The 11,060-nt window shown below is 39.2% G+C and overlaps 1 protein-coding gene across 1 annotated transcript; it reads right to left on the bottom strand.

The window, feature by feature from the left end:
• Positions 1-2,762: 2,762 nt before the first annotated feature.
• calm2a (calmodulin 2a (phosphorylase kinase, delta)) lies at positions 2,763-5,973 on the bottom strand. Its single transcript, XM_015052036.1, has 6 exons — positions 5,852-5,973; positions 4,522-4,552; positions 3,536-3,679; positions 3,342-3,448; positions 2,877-3,012; positions 2,763-2,791 (listed from the first exon to the last, which is right to left on the bottom strand). Exons 1-6 carry the CDS (start codon positions 5,852-5,854, stop codon positions 2,763-2,765), a joined length of 450 nt encoding a protein of 149 aa, XP_014907522.1. The 5' UTR covers positions 5,855-5,973.
• Between the last annotated feature and the right edge of the window lie 5,087 nt (positions 5,974-11,060).

The raw sequence follows: 11,060 nt of genomic DNA, 5'->3' as shown, positions 1-11,060 counted from the left end.
AGTGGCAGTGGCAGGACGAGTGGCAGTGGCCAGAGGGGTAGGACAAACAGAAGTGGCGGGAGAGGCAGGACGAGTGGCAGTGGAAGGTCAAGCAGCAGTGACAGGAGGGTCAGAACAAGTGGCAGTGGCAGGACAAGCATCAGTGGCCAGAGGGGTAGGACGAGCAGAAGTGGCTGGAGTGGCAGGATGAGCGGCAGTGGAAGGTCAAGCAGCAGTGGCAAGAGGGGCAGAATAAGTGGCAGTGGCAGGACAAACAGCTTTGGCAGGAGGGACAGGACAAGTTGCAGAGGCAGGACGAACAGCTTTGGCAGGAGAAACCATCATATTTGCTGGCAACAAACAGTTTAGCGATGTTGTTTTAGCCAACACCTGCCATTGATGGTGTTGTCAATGGCAATACCATCAATGGCGTTATGGTGACATAACAGCAAAGGCTGTTATGTCACCAACTGCTGATACCTTGCTCAAAAATAACTCTGGGGAAGTTTTCTCCTCCTCTGAACAAACTTTCCCTTCCAGGAAAGTTTTTACTTTGGGTTGAGAGGGAAAATTGTTCTCAAAGACTGTGCTCTCTTCCTAGTTACAGTTTTGCGATTTTTTGTTCATCAAAGTAATATTTGGAACTTCATCTGGGAAAGATTTTTCTTTGAGAACAATTTTTCCACTGTTCCCAAAAACTGTGGTCTCACTGTAAGATGAGACCTGAGGCTTCTCTGGAGTCAAAGCAATCGCTTTAACTTCTAAGAAAACTTTCTCCTCCTCTGCAAAAACTTTCCCCACCAGGTCAGTTTCTCTTGGAACAATATTTCCGCTTTTCTCAAAGACTGTGCTCTCTTCCATAGATGAGAGCGCAGTCATCTCAGAAGTCAAAGCAATCGTTTTAACTTCAGATAAAACTTTCTCCTCTTCCGTCTGGGACAGTTTCTTCCTTGGGAAGAGTAAATATTGTTTTCCAAGAAGCTGCTCTCAGCCTGAGTTACTGCTCTCCAAATCATTTCCAGGGAGGTAATAATCAAAGATCTTCTTCATACCTGTAGTCACCAAGTACCCTAGTCCAAAGCTGAGTGGAAAAAACAAGCCTGCTGGTATCTTTGCAAAACTGGAAATCATTTTGAAATGCTAATTTTACCGTTTGGATCCTGACTGATATTCTGAGAAGCAAGCATTCAAAGCCTCAGAACTTAATCTGTGAAATGATTGATCTTTATGCCCTGAGCTACTATTGTCATCTGAATACATGTACTGCTCCCGACCAAAATCAACCAATCAGCTCCAGGCGGCGGGTCTTGGCGTTGTCAAATTCATGTACACCCTCCTAATTGTGCTAATGGCAGAAAAACAACTTACTGTTACAGGAAAACCGTTTATCCACCGACATTGGTGGCTGTGCTAACTGGCTTTAGCACTCACAACAGGCTACGCTAGCTGTAACAATGCATGACAGCCCTGCCTCCTGGTTCTGATTGGTTGCTTCTCGATAGCACCAGGAGAAGACAGCTTGGATTTTTCATACCAAACCGAAGACATGGTGAGTTTCAAATATGTAAAAAAAAAAAAAAATCTATGTACACACAAGTTACATTTAAGACATTTTAGATACATAAAGCTGAATAAAAATAAAGCTGAAATAAAAAAAAACAGACAGAAGAGAGGTCTACAATAGAGCTTTATTTCATCAAACAACTTCAGTATCTCTGCAAGCTACTGTAACAAACTCAGAAAAAAAGAAAGCCAACAGGAACAGCTCTATTTACATTGTTTTCTGATGTGCACTCCTCACCTGCACCTCAAACTGGGGCAAAGGTCAAGATAAACATAAGGCAGCCATCTTTGACAGTACCAGGAGGAGCAGGGACTCGGCTGGCGGACTGATGATCGCACCAGTTTGCACCAAGCATATATTAGGTCCAGAAATTTCTAAACAAATCCAATTTGAGCTCAATACATTAAGAGGCATTGGCTGATGCTCCTAAGTGCTTTTTAGAATAACAGGGGAGGGTTTAAACATTTTATAAAAGAAAAAAATAAAGTAAAATCTTATAAATTGGAGTGTTCTGTCCTCATACAAAAACAGCAATTACAGGGTAAACAAACTCAATGTTTCATTTTTAAACCGCAAAAACAAGACAGGTTTCAAATATGGGTAGATTGTAAATTTTATTGGAAAACAAAAATATACAACTTGGAATGGATTATTTGAGGCATGACCAGCGGCCATGCATAAAGAAAAATAAAGAAAAAGAAAGGAAAGTAAAAGTAGTGAGTAAAACATTAAAAAGCATGTTAAGATTAGTCATTTTCCAATATAGAACAGCAGATACAAAAGAGTTTGTACGAGTACCAAGGAGATACACCCGTGTCATTTTTTTGCAGTAGTGCAATGCTGAGAGATTTCCTTATATACTTTGTCCATAGTCCATGCAGAGTTTAGACTCCTCTACATTGCTTCCATGCCAACAGTGTTGCCAAGCGACAACCAGGTGACAGGTTTCCAACGTTGCCAGGTATGGAGGGACCCCGAGCTCACTTGACAGAAGATCCTAAGTTCTCCGGCTCCCAGAGGCCTCCAGGGGGCGCCATTCCGTCACTCCAAAACACCATGACAGCAAAAGAAAGGGACATGGGGACAAGAGCCTATGCAGTTTACATGCAGTTCCTTTGGACAGCAGTAGGGGGCAGGGACGAATGGGGCTATTAAGATTTTACAGATAAATTACACAAAGAAAAAAAGGCAAATTTATATAGAAATCTGTACAAGGCCTTCACTTCGCCGTCATCATTTGTACGAACTCTGCGGGAGGAAGAGGAGAGTTGTAGCTCGTCATCCTGTTTCACTGGAAGACACTAAAAGGTTGATTGAGATTCTAACTACCAACCTTCATAGTTGACCTGACCGTCTCCATCGATGTCTGCTTCTCTGATCATCTCGTCCACTTCCTCATCGGTTAGCTTCTCTCCCAGGTTTGTCATCACGTGGCGCAGCTCAGCAGCACTGATGTAGCCGTTTCCATCCTGGAAATCAGGTCAGGCAGAAACTTAGTTTTTTTTTTGTTTGTTTGTTTTTTTTAATCAACTAGGCCTGTCACAATTAATCAAAACAAAAATAATTTCCATTTTCATGATTTATCGCTTCCCTTTATGCCAGGAACTGGATGATAAAAGACTTCAGTCTGGTCTCAACAAGCTTTTTTTTTCTTTTTTTAAGGATAATTTTGTTTAGAGACTTCAGAACTAATTTTGTTGTTTGTTTTATTTTGCATATTTAAAATGTCTTCCAGTTACAGTGTGAAATTAGGGTAAACTTGCATTAGATTACATGAAAATGGACTCCAAACACAAACCTTATCAAAGACACGGAATGCTTCTCGGATCTCCTCCTCGCTGTCTGTGTCCTTCATCTTCCTGGCCATCATGGTGAGGAATTCTGGGAAGTCTATCGTTCCGTTTCCTGATCCGCAGACAGAAAACAGGAGCGTTACGGGAACAGCTGTTAACAGTTGGAAACTTTGTTTTTAAGAAAAACAGCGATTCTCACCGTCTGCATCGACTTCATTTATCATGTCCTGCAGCTCGGCCTCCGTGGGGTTCTGGCCCAGTGAGCGCATGACGGTGCCCAGCTCTTTAGTGGTGATGGTGCCATCTCCATCCTTGTCGAAGAGCGAGAAGGCCTCCTTGAACTCTGGTGACAGGAAAGGAAACACCTTGGGTGAGGGAATCCTTTCAGCCTTACAGCAGCAGTGATTGTGAACGCTATGGGGTCAAGTCGTGAGCGGACCGTCTGGGCGGTGATGTTTACACTTCCAACTGGAGGAGTTTCTGGTTAAAACAGCAATCACGAGACCCAGCATCAGGGTACTGTCAGGATGTCACTGACGGTACCGAGACATGAGGGACGAGAAACAACGACACACGTAAAGATGAGGCCAACGGGAAATAAAAGGCTGGAGTCATAAACTATAAGCACAACAATAAAATTATGTTTACTGATAACAAAGAACTTCAAAGGATTGCTGCTTGATACAACAACTAACACTGCAAAATTTTATGCAATCCATCCAACAGAGAATGCAGATCACTAACATTATAACCATGACTCAATGAATAAATGCAAGCAGTTAGCAGGAAGATGTCCCACTCATAATTTACAACATCCAAGTCCCAGGTAAGCATATCACACATACAATAAACCCTAAATGCTGTGTTCATAAAGGCCAGCACACCCAGGGTAAAGTACTCAGCATGTAAAGCTGAGTGACAACACCTCACAGCTCCTCCAGATTACATCATATAAAACGCAGCGGCCATGAAAATGCAAAGTTCTCAGCAAGGGAGTCCTTGAGCAATCCACTAACACAAAGTAACAGCAGTTTCTTTCATTCCAGTTTTATGACCGGCACGCTGCCTTGTGGAATGCCTTAAAAGGCAAAAGTGTAAATCCACCGCACGAGACAACAAGTCCTTAACGGAGGCTGCTGTAGCCGGTTATGAGGAAGGAAGGAGATCAATGAGGCCATGTCTTACCAGCAATTTGCTCTTCTGTAAGTTGGTCAGCCTAGAAAAACAGAAATGAAACCATTAACACAATCTCAACCGGCTGAACCAGAAACACAAAAGGCTTTTTTAGTTTCCAGGATCTGCAACTTCAGAGAAAATCTAAACTACTTAGATTAGTGAAGCTTTTATTATGCATTTAGAAACAAAACTAACAATATCACTTTAAATGCCACACAAGATGACCCAAATTATATTATCCAATAGCTAGCATGTCTAAATATGCAGTTTAAATGCAAGATTCCTGTCGTTTTTGAAAAGGAGGCAGGTTTTTCTCCCATTTGCAATAGCTTAAAACTTTTAATATGTTAAAAATGCATTTAAAACGCTTTTGGAGTAGTTGGACAGCACTAGGTTGGACCAATATCTGAATTATGCATTACTTACACAGGTAAAAATCACAACCAGACAAAATAATAAAAAGTGTAGACAAGATGAAAAAAGAGCCTGTTTCAATGCATTTATAGGACATTAATTAGCTCTTCCTCAACATTGATCACTAATCAATTTAGATTTTAATCAGGACTGATTAAATCTAGCCATTACTTCTTAATTTAAGAGCTGAATAAGGTCAAAACCATCCAGAGTTAAACTGCAATTCAACATTATAAAATCATAGTGATGCTAATAACATCCCATAAAGCTCTAAAGATGGTGGGTGTAGCTTGCTGCGCAGGCTGCTGTAACAAAAAAAAACTGCTCAAAAGGGAAGCAGTTCCCCCCTTCATTCTTTTCGATAATTATATAACAGGAAGCGGCTCTAATGGGAAACGTTGCTCGGCACATTACCCCAGATGTTGGAGGCGCTTCGACCATTCATTCACGCCAGACAATAAACGGGTAATTATTTGGCGGTAAATGCTAGCTCGGAAGAGCTACAACTGGCTAGCAACCGTTATGTGCCGGCTCAGCCACAGATCTAACTCAAACGACGAAATAAAATACTCAATTCATGTAAAAGGAGACAGAATATAAGCAGAAGTGCGGATGATTTTTTTCTTAGTCATTAAATCGAACAATATGAGCGTTTCAGAGATGCAGTTTAGACTTAAGCAGCATTGAGAAGCAAACAACGCCCATGATGCTCAAACATTGCAATCTTGCGTTTTAACCAACGGATCGGCTTATAAAACTAGTTACATTCAACTAATTGTTTGACAGCACTGCACGCCTGTTATAAGGAAGATGCGTTAAAGTAAAAATAAATACAGTAATAAAGCTGTTTCAGCTTAATAACGCTGTGTAAATGTTACATTAAGTGCTACAACCAAAATTAAATGCATAAAGTAATTGTTCTTACCATCTCAGCGTAGGTGCAGCAGCGACTTCACCACAAACTCCGCTTAAAAAAACCCTAAAAGAATCTCCGCAACCCGCTGTCACTAGAACCGAGCAGCCCTGCGAGCACACTGAGACGGAGACTACTGGACTCGCCTTTAACGGCTGTCCTAAACCCCTCCTTCTCTTCGGTATCACTCCGCCAACTTCCTCTATCTCCAGTTGCTCCATTATTAGAAAATCGCATTTTACAACAGCGTTTTATACAAAGGTAAATGAAAATACACCTTAATTATAAAAGTACTGTTTCTGGAGAAGCGTTTATGTAGATACCCAACGTCACCGCGCGTTTCGGCGGTGCACTAAATATCAGCGCATGAATACTTTCTGCTACTAAGTGGTTAGGCACAAAACGTAGCGGAAAGAAATCGCGCTCTCTGATTGGTCCGTTTGTACCTGCAATGCGTCACTCCCATGGTCTGCGCTGCCGCTGCATCTTGTCCACAGACATCCAGTCAGTGCCATAGAGGCGCACCAGACAAGCTTGTTGCATAGTTTTCCAGCCTCAGGAAGATTTTCCTGTTTTTAGCCACCAGTAGCTTTCTTTTTCCACTTTTAATTGTCATCTATTACAGCTTTCTAAATGTATTTGCTATATTTGTATTGCGTTCATATTTATAATGTCTTTGTAAAGTTACTGACAGAGTTCAGAAAAAAACTTTTTTAATCACTTCAAAACTTGTGCAGTGTCAGAGCTGAAGGGTTTCCAGTTTTTGATTGCTTGTGTTGTGCATTATTTTTTATGAGTAACTGCAACTTTAACAGGGGTTGCAGCAGATTTCTGGGCCTAATTGTGCTGCTCCATGTGGATGGGATCTGATATCCAGAAGGATGTAGAAGGACATAAAGTTATTTTAAATCAAATACAAGGTGCAGAATATGTGGAAAGCTCATAGTTTATACACAGATATGAAAACTGACTTTCCATCCAAAGTGGTTCTGTCAAAATCTGGAGCAAATTAGAGTCCTGTTTTTCTTTTAAATTTGTTTTGGTGCTGCAGGGATTTATGTCAGTATATAAATTATGTAATTCCTGAGGTGGCGGCACAAAAGCCTAAATCTGTCACAAGGACCAGATAAGCTGTTGCATGTGCAAATGACTGTACCTGGAGGTGTGTGAATTCACCTTTAGATCCCTGAAAATACCCCAGAAACACTAAAATACAGGCAAAGTTTCATAATATACAACACTTAATCCACATATTTCTGCCAATCACATTGTAGAGGAAGAATTTTGGTCCAACGTTAACCATTTCAATCAGGTCAGGACTTTGACTAGGCTATTACACTTTGATTCTTTTTTTTAAGCCATTTAGCCGTAGAAAACCCACATTGGGTGGTTTGTGGTCAAGTTAATGACTGTAAAACAATCCCAGATCACAACCCCTCCACCACCATTATTTGACCAAAGTACGTTGGTGTTTTTATGGTCTAGTCAAATCCAAGTTGTCCTGCTGTTTGTCTTTAGATAAAAATTTTCCGTCTTCATGTCCAGCTTCTATGCACTACAAATCTGGAACAAACTTGAGTTTCTTTAAATCAAGGCTAAAACCCCACCTGTTTAGAGTTGCTGTAGACCAATAATCACTGGAATATTGGCCAACATATTTGATGTGTATTGATAATTTGGCACTTGACAAAATGTAATGTTTGTTACTGGTTTCTCAACTGGTGACTGCATGCTGTTTTTATGACTTTATTTTAGTGTTTTTATGATGTAAGGCACTTTGAACCTCCTTACTGAAATGTGTTATACAAATAAACTTGATTGATTGATTGAACCTTTCTAAGCAATTCAAACATGTTCACGTTATTTAATATTTCTCCGACTGTTCCACAATCTGAGTTTGGGGTGAATTTGCTTGGACATCCATGCTTCCCTCTTGGTTCTAGTCTTTCAAACAGGTGAAAATTGTCTTATGTCCTTTCCCATATTGATGTTCCCAATTGGTTCATTTTGATATCATATTAACTCAACCAATCAAGTTTATTTGATTGCCTTGCATTTTAATAACAAAGTAGTTCAAACATCATAAAAACCCAAACATGCAAACTCATAGAAGACGCCACACAATAAACCAATAAACATGACATTTGTGAAGTGTCAACATCAAATATATTGGTCAATGTTTCATTAATTATGGTTCAAAAGTAACTCTAAACAAGTGGGTTTTTAGTCTTTAATGAAAGGAACTCAGTGTTTCAGCTGTTTTGCAGTTTTCTGCAAAACAGAAAACTGTAATATATATATATATATATATATATATATATAATCAAAATAGATTTGATATATATCAAATCTTCTATGCAGATTTGTGGTGCATAGAAGCTGAACTCAAATCTGCATGTTCCTGAAAACCAAACTTCAGTCATTTAGTTCTCCCATTCAACCAAATAAAAACAGAAACTTTGCTTTCAAAGATTTAAATATTTTTAGATCCTGGTTTAAAAAAAATTGTTACGTCTTTGAATTTAGAAGAGGTTGTTTTATCATCAAGGTCAATAAAAACTGGTCCGAAGGGAAACCTATGAGTCTTTACGTAATTGTCAATAAAACTCAAACCCAATGTGTATGACGTAACATCCAGTACAGCATTTATTACGTTGTAGTATTTGTATTATTAATGTTGGGTGTAATTTTTATGCCAATGTAATAATTTATTCTTGCATTGATTCGTGTACACCTCTGCTGACTTTATTTCCTCCTTATCAGCTCTGTGAATATTAGCTGTCCCACATCATACATGCTTATCACGCGGCGCCCAGACCGCATTTATAATCACCAGTTTTAGTTTCTGTGCCGCAGGGTTCAAAGGTCACTTTAGCTTAGCAGAGGGAAGGTTGAAGTTACTTCCTGGATTTCCACTTTTCATTTCCTTTTCTTCTATCTAGTGCCAATTCACTAAAAATATATATATTATCTGAAGGCAGAAATTTATAATAAAATCAAACCAACCACATTCAGATGTGTTCCACTTCAATCCCAGTTATTATGAAATGCAGTCAAACTCAAAATATAAATAGTAACACAACATTTTACCAAATATTCTTGGTTTAGTTTCTAGTGCAAATATTTTAGTACACTTGAAACAAGACAAAACTAACTTACAAATAACTTTTCAGCGAGATATAGGAGCTTATTTACAGTCAATAATTCCTTAATATAGATGAGAAATTACTAGTTCCATTGGCAGATTATTTCACTCATAATAAGACATTTTTCCCATGTTATAAGTGAAATAATCTGCCTTTATTATCAATACTAAGGAATTATTGACTTAAAACAAACTCTTTTATCTTGCTAAAAAGTTTTCTAATTGTAATAAACTTTGTTTAAAAGGGACAATGTACAACTCAAATATAAATGTCACCATTTGATGCGCTACACCAGATTAAAGCATATGCTAATTCGCCTCTGCAATCCCTAATTTATAAATTATTTTTTTATTATTTCAAGTGCACTGTAGACCTAAATTACTTGGTAAATGTTTGTGTTTTTGCAGCGTAAGTAAGCTGAAACGCCTGCATCGAGTAACTAACTTTCCAGCAATTCCTCCTTTTTGGCAAGCACATGGCAACAGTGGGAATGAATAACTCCCATAAGTGGCATTATTTCCTTCACAGGAAATTAAAAGGTTAGCTAATTTTCTGCAGCCTGGAACAGAATATGGATGTTGTGATGCTAATCCACGATTTCAGATGGAAATAAAGCAGATTACAAGCATAAACAAATCAAAAATGTAAATGTTTGTGTTTGCTTAGGGAGATTAAGTCCCGGTGACAAATATGAGAAGAAGTTTGCCTGTGTAACTGAAATACAGAGTCAGCGTTACTAATGAATGAGGGGTTTGTAATGCACCTGGCTGGTGAGGGGATCGGTTTTCACGGGAGACAATGGCTGCTGCCTGTTTTCCTGAGCATGTCAGGCTAGAAGTGAAAAGACCTTTGCATTGTTTCAGAGCGCACATGGAGCCCTGCATGTGTTTCCTTTCCAGGGCGTATTTGATTGATCTAAGGGGGAGGAGCTGTGCTCATCCACATAAAAATAGGTATTGAACACGTCATTGCTTTTTCCAGTAAATATGCTTCTAATCAGGGTAGTGAGATGAACCAAGGTAATCCCTGCTGAGGAAGGAATCAAAACAATTTGCTCTATAAATGTAAAGTCTGTAGCAATGTGTAATGACAATGTCGAAAAAGGAAAACATGAAAAAAACATAAATATTAGCTACAACAATGTCATTAATTACAGATTTACTACAGATTTGTTTTTAAACAATATTGAGTATTGATTTAGAAGACAAAAAATAGCATTATTTCAACATAAACCAGTCATTAACAGGTGTTTCTCTCAAACTTTCTGACAGAGAAGTCAAGAAATTCTTCCTCTGCAGATACCTGGAATAGTTTATTCCATGAAAACAGTGAGTCATCGCAGTCAGACAATGGTACTCATTGCGCAAGACTCCACTGCTGAAGGAAAAGCATGTTTGAACATGTTTAAAGTCCTGGAGGAAAAGAATATCTGGATGAACCAATTAAATACTGAGAGAATATAGTTAGGTTATACAAGCGTAGGATAAAAATTGCACTGCACACTAACCATAAAACAATATACCAACAGTGAAGTTTGGTGGTGGAAGCATCATGCTGCTACAACTGGTGGGAGGTTGGATGGATGGATGGATGGATGGATGGATGGATGGATGGATGGATGGATGGATGGATGGATGGATGGATGGATAATCTCAAAGAAAGCCAAGGAAAATCTCTTTTTTATTCAGAGAAAGGCAAATCCAGTCTCCAAGTTTCACTCTCCAGCAACTTTTTGGATGCATTCCTGCTCCAACACACCTGAACTAAAAGGCTGAATTCCCTCCTTGGCTTGTTAGCAAGTTCTGCAAAGACCTGGTCATTAACCATTCATCTGACTCAGGTGTGTTGGGGCAGGGATGCATCCAAAAGTTGCAGGACAGTGGCAGAGTCTTAGCCCAGGCAGTCACACAGCTTGAATCCAGCTACAGTGAGAACAGCTGAGAATAAAAGTGGATAAAAGATTCCCAAAATCCTTAGAGATTTGAAAACATTGTTTTCAAACTGACCGATCCGATGTAATGGGTGTCTTGAAGTTTTCTTCATATATAAAATGTACATAGCTTTCATGTGACTTC

The sequence above is a fragment of the Poecilia latipinna genome, unplaced genomic scaffold, assembly GCF_001443285.1.
Source record: "Poecilia latipinna isolate Pla-1442-1.1 unplaced genomic scaffold, P_latipinna-1.0 Scaffold1083, whole genome shotgun sequence".
NCBI classification, from domain to species: domain Eukaryota; kingdom Metazoa; phylum Chordata; class Actinopteri; order Cyprinodontiformes; family Poeciliidae; genus Poecilia; species Poecilia latipinna.
The sequence above is the reverse complement of the archived record's forward strand: the minus strand, read 5'-3'. Positions and strand labels throughout refer to the sequence as shown.

Coding starts and splice junctions, on each gene's coding strand:
- calm2a (XM_015052036.1), bottom strand. Junction 3,680..4,521: donor TACAGAAGAGCAAATTGCTG/GTAAGACATGGC, acceptor TCCTGTCACCAG/AGTTCAAGGAGGCCTTCTCG. Junction 3,449..3,535: donor AAATGAAGTCGATGCAGACG/GTGAGAATCGCT, acceptor TCTGCGGATCAG/GAAACGGAACGATAGACTTC.